Source organism: Telmatherina bonti, assembly GCF_933228915.1.
Source record: "Telmatherina bonti genome assembly, chromosome: 20".
In the NCBI taxonomy this organism is placed as follows: Eukaryota; Metazoa; Chordata; class Actinopteri; order Atheriniformes; family Telmatherinidae; genus Telmatherina; species Telmatherina bonti.
The window spans coordinates 13,043,845-13,057,272 of record NC_136618.1 but is presented as its reverse complement, the minus strand read 5'-3'; the positions used below and the strand labels follow the sequence as shown (position 1 = coordinate 13,057,272).

At 39.4% G+C, this 13,428-nt stretch overlaps 1 protein-coding gene across 1 annotated transcript; it reads left to right on the top strand.

Moving 5' to 3' along the window:
* Positions 1-515: 515 nt before the first annotated feature.
* On the top strand, positions 516-12,935 carry ankrd33ba (ankyrin repeat domain 33ba; the record flags this gene model as incomplete). The annotated part of the gene is made up of 6 exons (XM_079259554.1): positions 516-959; positions 10,015-10,144; positions 10,483-10,623; positions 11,409-11,550; positions 11,689-11,887; positions 12,390-12,935. The coding sequence occupies 6 exons, from the start codon at positions 516-518 to the stop codon at positions 12,933-12,935; spliced, it is 1,602 nt and encodes a 533-aa protein (XP_079115680.1).
* Between the last annotated feature and the right edge of the window lie 493 nt (positions 12,936-13,428).

Below are 13,428 nucleotides of genomic sequence, written 5' to 3'. Positions count from 1 at the left end.
CCCAGTTGCGTCTAATCGGATTAGATGATTTATGGGTGAACAGGCTGGCGTCTCTCTCCGCCCTGCATGGGACTGCCGTGTGCGCAGTCCTTTTTTACTTTCAGTTGTGGAGCCCCTTCTTAAAACAAACAAACAAAAAAAAAAAACCACATCCTCTGCGGTCGTTTGTTTTGGTTTCCCTCCGAACCGGATCATTTGGTTTCATTAACAGGACGCACAACAGCAAATTTCCCTACTTGGGACGTCTGTGGCTGAGCTGGGTGCAACACCGACTCCTCTCTGAAAGATGACGGATGGTTGGAGCAAAAACACCCCGCAACATGTTCACTTACAGTTTCCTATGAGACCAAAGATCCAGGAGTTTGTGTAAGTAGACTCTCGTGTGCGATGTAAGAGACTTTTTTTTATTTTATTTTATTTCATTTTTGGTTTTATACTTTGTTGTCTCAAAGAGACAAGTCACATGCGCGCGCCCTGTGTGCCAGGCTGGACTGTGCCCTAGGCTCGGGGGTTAGATGGTGCTGATCACGGACGACAGGGATGGAGGAGGCGTCCCGTCGGTCCGCGTCAAGCAGCTCCAGCAGCAGAGAAAAGCCGCGGCAAACATCAGCCATGTCCACCCCACGATAACCGAGGAACCTCTATCCACCTACGAGGAAGACTACCTGGGATCGTGCGAGGAAGATGACGAGGAGGAAGAGGGAAGCGAGGAAGACAGTGATGAGTTTGAAGAAGTTGACTTTGAGGACTTGGATGACTGTCGGAGTATCGCGTCGGACGACTCCTTCTATCCGCCGGATGATGTGTTCGCGGACTCGGAGCGCACCCCGTCTCCGGAGAGCCCGGAGCCGCTGTCCTTTTTCAGGGCTTGCTGCACCAACAACGCGGCTGTCGTTCGGATGATGATACGACACGGTGTAAAAGAGGAGGAGGTCAAGGAAGCGGACAGGAATAACAGGGTATGAAGCACGTGCATCCTTCTATAAGCTACCTCTTTGCACATCCTAACTTTGGGAACAGTTGCTGCAAGTTGTGAACAGTGTCTCACGCAGTTTACAGCCTAGTTGTGGGAGTTCATTTGCACTGAATTTAATTTGTTATTTGTACCTTAACTGAGGCACAGTTTTGACTCTTTTTTTTTTTTTTTTTTTTTTTGCTATGCAACGCAACATGTGTAATTAAAGAGCATCAGACTCAGAAGGTGTTGAAATAATTAAGCCTAAGCTTGTCACACTGGCTTACTTACCTGCTCCCAGGCCAGCGAAAGGACTGACCTCTAAGTCTAATGCATATAGCCATGCCATCATGGTTTCTATTAATGAAGGCTGCTCACTTGGAGTGCTTTCAATAAATTAATTGTTGGCTAAATTTGAAGTTTCAAGTGCCTACCCATTATTATTACCTTCAAAACCTTTTTCTAAATCAGATCCAGCACATGTGGCATTTAGGGACAGTGGGAAAACTCATCCAAAACACAAAGTAATTATATTTAGAATATCACCGTTTTCAGTTTTTTTTCTTGTCCTTGTGGTCATCCAAGCATCAGGGACATTTAATTTATGGCATAAAAATGTATCTGACTGCTTTAATTTCTTTAAAAAAAAAAAAAAAAAAAAAAAAAAAAGAAGTACATTTTAAGCCTCTGGGAAAGTGAAGCATCTTGTCAGAGGCCCAAGATGTCAGTCCATGAATCCACAGAGACTTTATGCCCCTTGTTTAGCCAATACTTGGCTTTCTTATAAATCTTTTTTTTTTTAAAAAGTGGAATAGTGGAATTTTCCTTTAATCCTGTTGTACATTTTCAGCATGTCAAGTTTGAACACTTGGCACCTACTTTTTATCATGCATTGCTGTATCGGTGCATTTTACATGTGCTTCACAAGTGTAATATAGAAAGCCCAGCGTGTGTGTCTGAACTTTTACATATGAAAAAATGGCAAATAGAGACCATTTCCTCCCAGCAGCTTGTTAGTTAAAAAGAAAGTTTTGATCCCTGCAAGCATCTGTTGAAGCCAAAACAAACAATTTCCCACTAATTTTTTCCATTTTTTTAATTGCAGATTTTGCAGTTTCCCTCTGGGATGAATAAAGGGGTGTTTTTTAATTTTTTGTTTTTATTTGACCCTTTAGCTACAAGCCAGCTTTAAAGCTATTTGTTGGTTTGATTGGTTACTGATGTGGTAACAGATGCTTCACCCAATCGCTTCCTATTTTATATCACTTTGGTTTTGTTGCAAAGTGCTTGTGATTTTTCAAACTGTTCTTAGAGATTGATGGCTTTATGTAACAAACCATCTGAAGCATCAGTTTAGCTTTCTGTCCTAGTCATCAGCTTCTCATCAGCAGTGGTGTTAAAGACAAATCCCATGATCCCACTCCACTTGACAATGTCATCTAGCTGCATCTTTGATCATCTGTTACTGTGTTTCTTTATCACTGGTAACACCAGAACATGGGAAGGAGGAATAGAAAAAACAAAAAACATTAGACTGTGAAGATATTTTCAAAAGCTTTAAAATATCTTAAACATGTATTTTTATTTCATTATAATGCTTTTTCCTTTACATTTTCAGTGAATGAATATACAATTTGTTTAGTTGTGGCCTAGTGAAATAACACAAACATGCTCAAATGCACAAGTAGTCATGTGGCTTTTAGGTGTGAATTTAAGTGAAAGGGTGCATGCGAGACAATAAGTGAGGAAGAATCATGTTTTTAACTAGGTGAGTAGGATGTGGCAGAGTAACGTCCTGTGACCTTCATATACTTCAAGACACAATGCAGGTTAGGCAGCACGTCCACTGGACACACATCCTGAGGCAGATGTCAACATCCTAATAATAGCAGACAACTGACAAAGTGGTGGGCGAGACAAAGACGGGTGTTTACGGTTTGAATATGAACTCATACAGCTTGCTCCGTTTCCGCTTCCCTCATCCGTTGCTTCTAAGTGCATTTACAGTATAATGATTTGGTAATGTTGATAAACAAAGGACCTCATCTTACGTTATAGTTGCCATGTTTAGATATATTTCATGGTTTCTAAATATTAACATTAACCCTTTTTTTTCTCCATAAAACCAGGCAATATTTTACACCTAACCCTTACATCCATCTGCTCAGAGAGCAGCAAGAACTTCAGTTTGCATTTGACATTAAATAGCTTCTTCATGTATCTCGGATGCTTATGATCAAATATCGCTCCTGCCTTTTCAGTTTGATTAGATGTTTTGTTGTTTTAATCGGTGGGAGGCAGCAGTTGATGTCATGTGCTTAGTGATCCTGGAAAATGACAAAAAAAAAAAAAAAAAGGTAATGGAAAAAATAAATGCAGGTTGGATCTATGTTTTGGCTTCCTCCAAGCAAGCCAAGTTTTTAAAGCGCTTGCAACACTGCATAGGTCAGCGTTTTTTGAGTTTCTGCGCATGAAGCTACCAAATGATTCTGTACTTCTGTTTCCATCAGTGTGGCCTAAAACAAATCTGAACACCTACAGCTTAGATAATATGACCATATTCAGTCTGGACCACCTCCAGATTGGGCCAGAGTTCTGATGTAAACACTTCTCTGGCGCATTTACATATTTACGCTGAACTGCCCAATTGTGAGTGGATCTTTGTCAAATGTAGGTATGTCTCACTGAACAATGCTCTGTTAATATTCTGTAAAGTTAATTGCAGAGAAAAAAACAAGGATCTGCTGAAGCAGAGAAGAGTCAATTTGCTTTATCTAGTGTTATTGGAATTATATATTTTATTTTGATTATGGAGTGGGATTATGTGACAAATAGGTGATACAGAACTGTATGCTTGAGCCGTGCCTGCCAAGACAAGCCAGCAAAGTCAACCAGAGCGTGTCCAACAAACCGAAAGATCATCTGACTAACACACAGATCGACCAACTGGCCAACAGGCACAAAGACTAAATGAGGCATGGGCAGATAGAAACAGAAATCTGGCACTGCAGATGGTAGCAAGCACAATGCTGCTAGCAAATATAGACTAGTGGAAAAATCAAAGCGACAGTCATACACATCTGATTTGATACAGCCTTGTGAAAGCTCAGCTGCAGACAGAAAGACATTAAACGGGGTGGTTATTGATGGAAACATGGCCTAGTGCATGTGTGCCAGTGGTGCTGCAGACGTATACGATCGAGGGTAATCTAGAGGTTGTTTATCTGCACGTGTGTGCTTGTTCCTGAACAGAAAGCTGCTCTGTCAAATGTTAAATGAATGCACCATAATTTATGCAACCTGGAAAGATGTAGTATGTAGGATTTCACTTAGACCAATGTTTTAATTTTCAGTCAACAAAAAGAGGAGAGAGACAGTTCTTATGTAGGAAACAAAGGCAAAGGTAAAAGAAATAAGCCGCAGTTAAGTCTATCTTACACAACGGTCCAATTCCAGAGATTTGTACTCTGCTGCTCTCATTCTGGTAAAACTGTTGCTGCTTAGTTGTAACTTGCCTAAATTTCCAATACAAGCAGACTGAGCTACATCACATAGACAAATAGGTAATTCAGTGGATAAATAAGGCAGTCGGAAAATTACAAATTTCACATTTCCTGTTGGTCATTGTCTATCTTTAGTGTCATAACAATAAACAGTCCATTGCATAAAATTGTCTGTTTAATATCTCATGATATTAGTGCAGTTGGTGCTGTAACACCTGAACCTATTGGCTCTATCAGAATTATTGATTATGTTGTGTACTACATCGTGTTTCATCATCTTTGGAACCAGTTTAATGTTCCCATATGAAATGTAGATCGACTAAGTTTCCCCCTCCCCCTCTCTCTGTGTCACTGAGTGATAAGGCTAAGCCTTTCTATTCCTAGCTCTGGATATTCCCCAGATTACTTAGGGTTTGCATCTTTGTGTGCCTGTTACTTTGTGTTTGTGTGGAGCGATGGTTAGTTCAGCCCAAATTTTCGTGGCTGTGTGTGCAGCTGTGTTCAAGAGGAGCCTCTAACTCTGACTGAAAATGCAAGCATTACAAAAATTGCTAAGAAACCACCACTGTCCTCTGTTTTGACTTGCTCACATATATAGAATAGAATTTTCTAGCACTATATACAGTCACTTATAGGAGGAGGTATGTGTAAAATTACAGAAGAGTTGTATAGGATGTACCCTGCTTTCTGCCTCATGACAGCTGGCTACTTTCTACCAAAACCTGGAACAGGATAAAGCAGCTAGCAGGAAAGAGCCTGGTTTTATGAACTATTTACAAGTGCTTGCTTTGAATAAAGAATAATTCTATGATTTCAAACACTTCTTTATTGTACCGGAGTGGTGGCCATGCTGTTAGCTACGAGCATGTCTTTTTCCAACAAACTTTTTCAGTCTTCACATTCTTTGTTAAATAAAAATAAGCAAGCAGGGACCTGATAGTTCCTCACAGACAGTACATCAGAATGTGTTCAAATCCATGTCTGTCAAAAATAACTACATATCTAAACTAGCTACGTGAGCTAGCCTCCACTTTTTTAGCAGGATACAAAATGCTAGTAAAACAAGTTCTGAAAAATGATGAAAGCTGTGAAGTTTATACAAGTTGCTTGCTGTTAGCTACGAACATGACTTTTTCCCAACAAACTTTTTCAGTCTTTACGTTCTTTGTTGAATAAAAATAAGTAAGCAGGGATCTGATAGTTTTTGTCATTACATCAGAATATGTTCAAATCCATGTCTGTCAGAAATCACTACATGTATAAACTAGCTACGCGAGCTAGCCACCACTTTTTAGCAGGATACAATATGCTAGTGAAACAAGTTCTGAAAAATGCTGAAAGCTGTGAAGTTTATTCAAGTTGCTTGCTGTTAGCTACTAGCATGACTTTTTCTAAAACTTTTTCAGTCTTTACGTTCTTTGTTGAATAAAAATAAGTAAGCAGGGATCTGATAGTTTTTGTCATTACATCAGAATGTGTTCAAATCCATGTCTGTCATAAATCACTAAATATCTAAACTAGCTACGCGAGCTAGCTTCCACTTTTTAGCAGGATACAATATGCTAGTAAAACAAGTTCTGAAAAATGCTGAAAGCTGTGCAGGGTAGATAAGTTGCTTGTGGCTGAAAACAAGTGGATGCTTCTTTATACTTTCCTTAAGCTGTTATGCATTGAAAAAGAGTCAAATTCACATCTTCTACATCTTAAATGGACTTTCTAACAAATCTTTTCACTTGACTGTATTTATTTTTAGACACATTCATACAGCAAACAGACTGCAAAGACTCTTTAATAATTGAAGTGAATATTTTAGATTTTTTTTTAATCTGTCAGCTATAGTCTTAGATTTATCACAGTTGTTGGTGATCTCTGATTTTTCAGTTCAAAAATATTAGCAGCTGAACCAAAGTTCTCTATTTGCTTTAGTCAAAATCACCTGAATGAACAGGGTAAAAACAAAAAAAAGAGGGTAAATGCTTGAATGTGTAATGTGTGTGTAAGAAAGCTTCACAGGGAAAACAGGATGTAATCAGACAACTGAGATTGCTCCAGACATGCTGCAGGGCACGCTTCTTAAGCACATCTCAGCAAGACTGGAGGGTTGCCAGGACTGTGTGTGTGTATTTGTGCATGTGGGAAAGTGTGAAACAGACTAAGACAAAGCCTAGCGGAGTGTCTAAACAGAAGGACTTATCTGAAGCTGTGCCACTATAAGTGAACATCTTGCTGGCAGCTTAGCAGCTACTCCACACAACCTTTGTACACCTTTGCCCTCGAGCCTGACAACATTGGCATGACTGCGTTTCCAGCTGGCTGACAACTTGACGTGTTTACTTGTCAGCGTGTACTGTAGGTGAACCACATTGATGGTATGTTTTATAGTTTAACCGAGCTTCTGCGCAAACCAAATGCTTTGCTGACATATGTTATGAGGAAATATTGTATTCACTATGATAAATATTAACACAAAGTCAGTACTGAGTACGATACAGTCATATAATTTATTCACCTGTAAAATCAAGGCCTCTGGAAACTTTATAAATTTGAACAATTCATGGTAGTTTTTAAACGAGTTTAAGTAATTGTACTCTCATACAGTTGTTTTGTTGCCTCCTAAAATGCATATATTTTTAAGTTTTAGTTGTTATACTGTATTAATTCATTTTAGCAAGACACTTTTGATCACATCGTAGTGTTTGAAGGCGTAATTTATTGTGGTGACATGCTGTACTCAAAGCCTAAACTAAAAACTTGATTTGCCAAGAGGTGGGAAGCATGAAGATTTATGCACATTTTATGAGGAGAACATTGTGTTACAGAGGTAGCCTCACGACTTTGTGCGTGTGCTCAAGGAATATTAAATGTGACACACTTTCTACTTACCTAAAATCTGTAAAAAAGGACATGAAATTCTTGCAGCTTTTTGTGAAAACAGTTGGAGATGGAAAACCCGTTCCAGCAGAACATACTGTACTCTACCCTGATGACCTGCAACTAAGGTCATGAGAGTGTGATTTTCTTTTTCTTTTCTTTTTTTTTTTTTTAGCATATTCGGTTATGTTTTATACAACGGTTTAATTGGAACCCCTATTTTTAATAAACTAGTACTTGCTGTAGTGCTGTCACAAGAAGTCCTTTTGAAATTGAACACAAGCTTAAATGTCAAATTTACCAGCAAAATCCTGCAGCAGAGAACATACAAATGTGCCTCATACTGGTTACATGTGTTTTGACATAAACAGATCTGACTAGTTTAGAGTACACCTAATTACAATGAGACTGCACTTGATTTGTCCTTTAATATGGAACAGATTGTTTATTTTTTGCCTTTCATATAATTAAAAAAACTTTTTTTTTCATACTACTATTCACTGTGTAAACGGCATATAGAGACCTTATAAACTTTTTTTTTTTTTTTTTTTTAAACACAACAAAACATAGAAACCATTAAATCCTGAAGTGGATTCATTGTTGTACTTTATGAAAAATATGAAAGAATTTGTCAGAAACAGAGTCAAGTTGAACACTGTGTTGTAGGCGTTGCTTTTAGATATGATGCATAAACATGTAGGAACTGAGAAGACAAGCTGCTGGACCTTTAAAAATTTTGTCCCATTATTGGCTACCGGTGTGGGATTTGATCTATTTTGAGTTGTATTTTGTGTTTCATAATATGTGAAGATCTTTGAGTTGCTGAAAGATTTGGCTGGAAGCAGGCCAGTCGAGCACAGCTACTAAGAAGACATGGTGTTGTAAGAGATGCAGTGTGTTGGTCAGCTTTGATTTGATATAGGCCTCATATATATATATATATATATATATATATTTACACATGTGTGTGTGCATGTGTGTTTATACTAAAGGAGATGGCATTTATCTGACCACAGAACAGTTTTCCACTTTGTCTCAGTCCATTTTAAATAAGCTTTAGCCGTGTGAGGATTGTAGTGTTTCTGTATCATGTTCCCATATGTCTTCTTTCATGCAAGATTAAGCTTTGATCCTCATTTTTGGCTGGAATGACAAACAATTTCTGAGCTCATGCAGGGACTGCCATGACAGAATCATGCTTTTTGTACAGTGGTGCTTTACTGACTGCAGTCCACAGATAGGAGGCATCCAAGATTTTTCCCATTTCCCATACACACAGGCAAGTCTTTAGATTCTTGGAATCTAAAGACCATAGACACTAAAATATTGAAAGTGTTTGCAATTTCATATTGATCATCATCAGTGCTAAAAAGGTGCTTTATATGCTGTTTTTATAACCACAATGTTTATTGGTTTTAGTCTGTTATGTCTGCATACATAGTTTGGACATGCACATATAAGAGTTACTTATATGTGCATATGCAGTGGCCTGCAAAAGTATTCATACCCTTTTGAACTTTTCCACATTTTGACACATTACACACCACAAACATAAATATATATTATTGGAATTTTATGAGAAAGACCAACATATAGTGTCACACAATTGTTAAGTTCAATGAAAATTACAAAAGATTTTTTTTTCACAAATAAAAAACTGAAAAGTGCAATGTGCAATAAACTATATTTATGTTTGTGGAGTGTAATGTGTCAAAATGTGGAAAAGTTCAAGGGGTATGAATACTTTTTCAGGCCACTGTATTAAGAAGTAAATTTGATTATGATCATTCTGAAATTGCTTTTTATTACTGAACTTTGCTCATCTTCACTATTTAAGACTCTAAAGTGCTCCCTTGCACCTAAACCTGCTTCTGACCTGTTCCCAGTTACCTTAATCAGTTCCAGCATGTTCACCCAAATGTTGTTTTCAGCACCACATACTTTTCTGGTTTTGTGCTGATCCCATTCCCACATTTTAGAAGTATTACTATCATCAAGTTAATAATGATCTAGCAGTTTCCCATAACAGGGAAATGTCTCCATTTTGAGATGTCTTAATGTTTTATTTTAGTTAAAAAGTATATTTTTTATAAGGTTTGGAAATCATTGCATTCTGTATATATTTAATTTCTTACAAAGTGGTCCTTTGTCTTGGAATTTGGATTTTATTTACATGTCTGGAGCTTGAACTCCAAATTCCTTTGGATAGAAAAATTCCAAATGCAAACTCTTCATCTACTATACTGAACACACTGTGCTCTTAAATTTTGATGGTCAGCTTGTTTTTCTGGACCCTCTGGGCACTACATTTACCCAGCTTTCCAGTTTTCCACACTCATAAATGCAGATTCGGAGACTAACATTTACTCATTTATCTACACGTATACTGTGAAAGAGCTCCTATTTGAAGCTCAAACTAAGCCACACACATCAGGGTCAGGTGGGGAGATGGCTTATTTTTCCAGTGACTTCAAGGTATCTTGCTAAAAAAAACAAAAACAACAACTAATGCCATGTTTAATGACAGATATTAGTTTTGGAAGATTTTCTTGCAAAATTCCTCTAACACTGCCTTCATTTCTCTTCTCACTATTTCCTATATTTTGACTATATTTTGTCTGATTCTAACCTTTAGCCTGTCATTCTCCATCACTAATAGCCCAGTCCTGTCACTTTCCATTTCAGATAGGACTGCTGATTGCCTGTTACCAAGGTTTTGTTGATGTCGTCATAGCGCTGTCTCAGTGTCCGTACCTGGATGTCAACTGGCAGGACAGTGAGGGAAACACTGCACTCATTACTGCTGCACAAGCAGGTAATACACTAAAACAAACAAACAGTTTCATAGTACGGGTAGCTAGAAAGACACTTAGAACACAGAGATGCTGACAGGACTGTTCCACACAGATAGGATACACCGTTTAGCACTAATGCTGACACAGATGAACACACAGACAAGTTTGCACCATTCTATAACAGAGCTGAAATGACAAGTGTGTTGTCTGACCAGCCATATGGATTGAGAATATTGCAGACAAGCATAAAAATCCTCAAATTCAAGCCCTTTTTTGGGGTTTTAGCATTTTCTTCTCTTGTATTTTTTACTTCCTGGAAAGTCAAAGTAATTACTGTCTTCCCTCCTCTTTATTAAAGGCCACATAACAATCACCAACTATCTGCTGAACTACTTCTCCGGGCTGGACATAGAGAGAAGAAACTGTCACGGCTTCACAGCTCTGATGAAAGCTGCCATGCAAGGCAGGGTGGAGTGTGTGCGCTCGCTCATGATGGCAGGTCAGTAAAAGAATTTCTTATTTCCGACTTTGCATCTTGGAATTCCTGTTTCTCACCTCAGAAATGTTTGACAAATATCTCAAGTATCAGCACAGTCATTTAATATATAGTCAATATGACTTCTAATTTAGCATCTCTGAAGTATATCTCAGTATTTTATGTCTCAGAATTGTTTTTCTAAATTGTTGCCTTGTCATCCCAGAACTCTGAGGTAGCTTCTCTAAGTTCTGACTTAAGATCTCTGAACTCATGAAAATCTGACTTATTTGCAAAATAAACACGTTTTTAAAAGGGCACAGGCCCCTGGGCCCAGAGTGTTCCAGGGCCCCCCTTCCCTACAGCAACATTGTGAAAATTGTGAATGATACACTGTGAAATGACATTTCTAACATCTCTCAGCCAGTGGTACCAATAGCAACACACTGGAGACTGGTGTAACTATCTGGCTTTTATATACATTTTGTTTTATGTCCAATCCACTGGTGTTTTCCCTACCTGGGCCCCTGGGCCTGCGCCCCACATTGACCATTGGATAATCTGGCCGTGATTGAAGGTAATAAAGAAATTGCAAATTGTAAGGGCTGAAAAGTTTATTTGACTGAAATTTATTTGCACCTTTTTGGACCAATTCTTGGTGCTGCTCACAACTACTGACTGATCCTGAGAGTTTTAAGAAGGTGGTGAACATGAGCTGCCCTCACAATGCTCACTTTTGTTTACTGTGTTTTCATTTCTAGTTTCTGTACTATGCATTCATCTTTTTCTTTCTTCCGCTGGTCCAACAGGAGCCTCACTGGATGCGAGGGACTTTGGTCGTAACCTGACTGCCAGGGAATGGGCTTTGTTCACAGGCCGGTATGACACCGTGTGGGTGATGACCCGCCTAATGGAAAGACCCTGCCCATTCCAGTACTGTGATGCATACAGGTAAAAGAAAGGTTTATCTCATTGTGTCTTCCTTCGATTTTGAAGTTTAAAAGTACTTCTTGCCTCTGATTTATCTCACAAGAGTAAACCCTTAAATCCTTCTTCTCAAGTTTGTTTAATTTAACGTTCTCCTTCCAGTCCAGAGTGGCCCCCACTGGCATCTCTGGTGGCCAGAGCCCAAGAGCCCCGAGGCTGTCTGAAGCGCATCTCAGACACCCTGCGCAATGTCTTCAACATCGCAAACGTCACCAACCCAGAGGAAGAAGGCGTTATTGACCACATGGTGTCTGTGACAACGGCGATGAGGAGCCCTTTTATTGCCGTGGCATGCCACACTGTGAGTAACTAAGCTGTAGTAGAACATTCCTTATTTGCATCTGTACATTGTTTTTATGAACGATTCAAGCAAATGTTCTGCACATTCATCCCCAACCCATTTGTCTTCAACTTACTGTCTCAGAAAAAACATCAGGTGCTAAACTTATGATGAAGCGTCATCTTACAAGATGCTGTCGACTGCATTGTTTCTCCCAGTGTTTCTGTTGAGGATTGGATGAATACAGCTGTAAAGGATAAATGTGGCACTAATTTATCTGTTATTTTATCAACAAATTCTCTGTTCGTCATAATTATAAGCTATAGCTAATTCCAGCCTTATCCGATAAGCAGGTTATCCGCGCAGGCTTAACAGTTCTGCGTGTAATAAAGGGACAATTGATCCTTTCTGTTAATTAAGAAACATCTAGAATTACTGCCGCTGCTAATAGCATTATTATTCTGATATTGTAGCTGCTAATCTGATTTTGTAACAACTAATCAGGAACTTGGTTTTGGTTCAGGTGTGTCCCGACAGTCCTCCAAGTGTGGGGAAACGTCGCTATGCGGTCCCAGAGATCATCCGCCAGCAGCGCGCCAAAGAGCTCCGCTCCACCAACCCCGAGAGGGTGGACAGCCACCTCAAACTCTTCCAGAACTCTCGGGTCACTTTGGTAGCCAAGAACGCAGAAGACCGCAGAGCCAGCCTTCAGGTCCAGAGACTGGTGCCTCGACATAGGAGCTCCAGCCTGGGCGCGGTGGCTTATAACCAAGTGCTGGAGATGCGGAGAACCAGCCTGCTTCCCATGCACATGGTGCTGAGGAGGAGCAGCGTCAGGCCGGGCTTTAGCATCCCCAAAGTGAGGATATCCAAGGCCCCTACACCCACCTATGAACCAGAAAAGATTCGAAGGAAGAGCAGCGCCAAAGATGGAGGGGCGAACCTGCTGCAAATCCCTAAGTGGCGGTACAAGGAGCTCAAAGAGGAGAGACGGAAAGCAGAGGAAGCTGAGCGGAAGAGGCTCGAGGCTTTAACCAAAAGACACATTGCAGCTGGGAAAAGGAAGTAATATAATTACCTCAGGGATGTTATTACTCTGTAATCCCCCAAATTTGGACTGATTGGAAGTTGCTTCCGCACCGGCTCCTCAAACATGACTGACACTACTGTCACAGCGTTATTACACAACACTCAGTGTCCTTTGTGGGGTCAAACTGCAAATACCCAGGGGATTTAATACTTGAAATGTTTCTAGATTATTTATTTTTCATATTTATTGCTTATTAATAGACGGTGGGGACTCTATGTGCTGACTTCAGCGGTCTTTTTGTAGTGTCACACTGTGATGGAGCAGAAGACACATCCTCTCAGACTGCAAGCACAGCAGGACTTTATTCATCTTTCTGCCCAAATGAAAAGTGCAAACATCTTTGTAATATTTTCAAATAACATCTTTAAAATATTGACTGCTGACATGTCACATTGGCTGAAAAAGCTAAAACACTGACACAAAGTCTAATGGTGGTTGCCAGATATATATTTTTAGGATGCTTTTTGTTCTG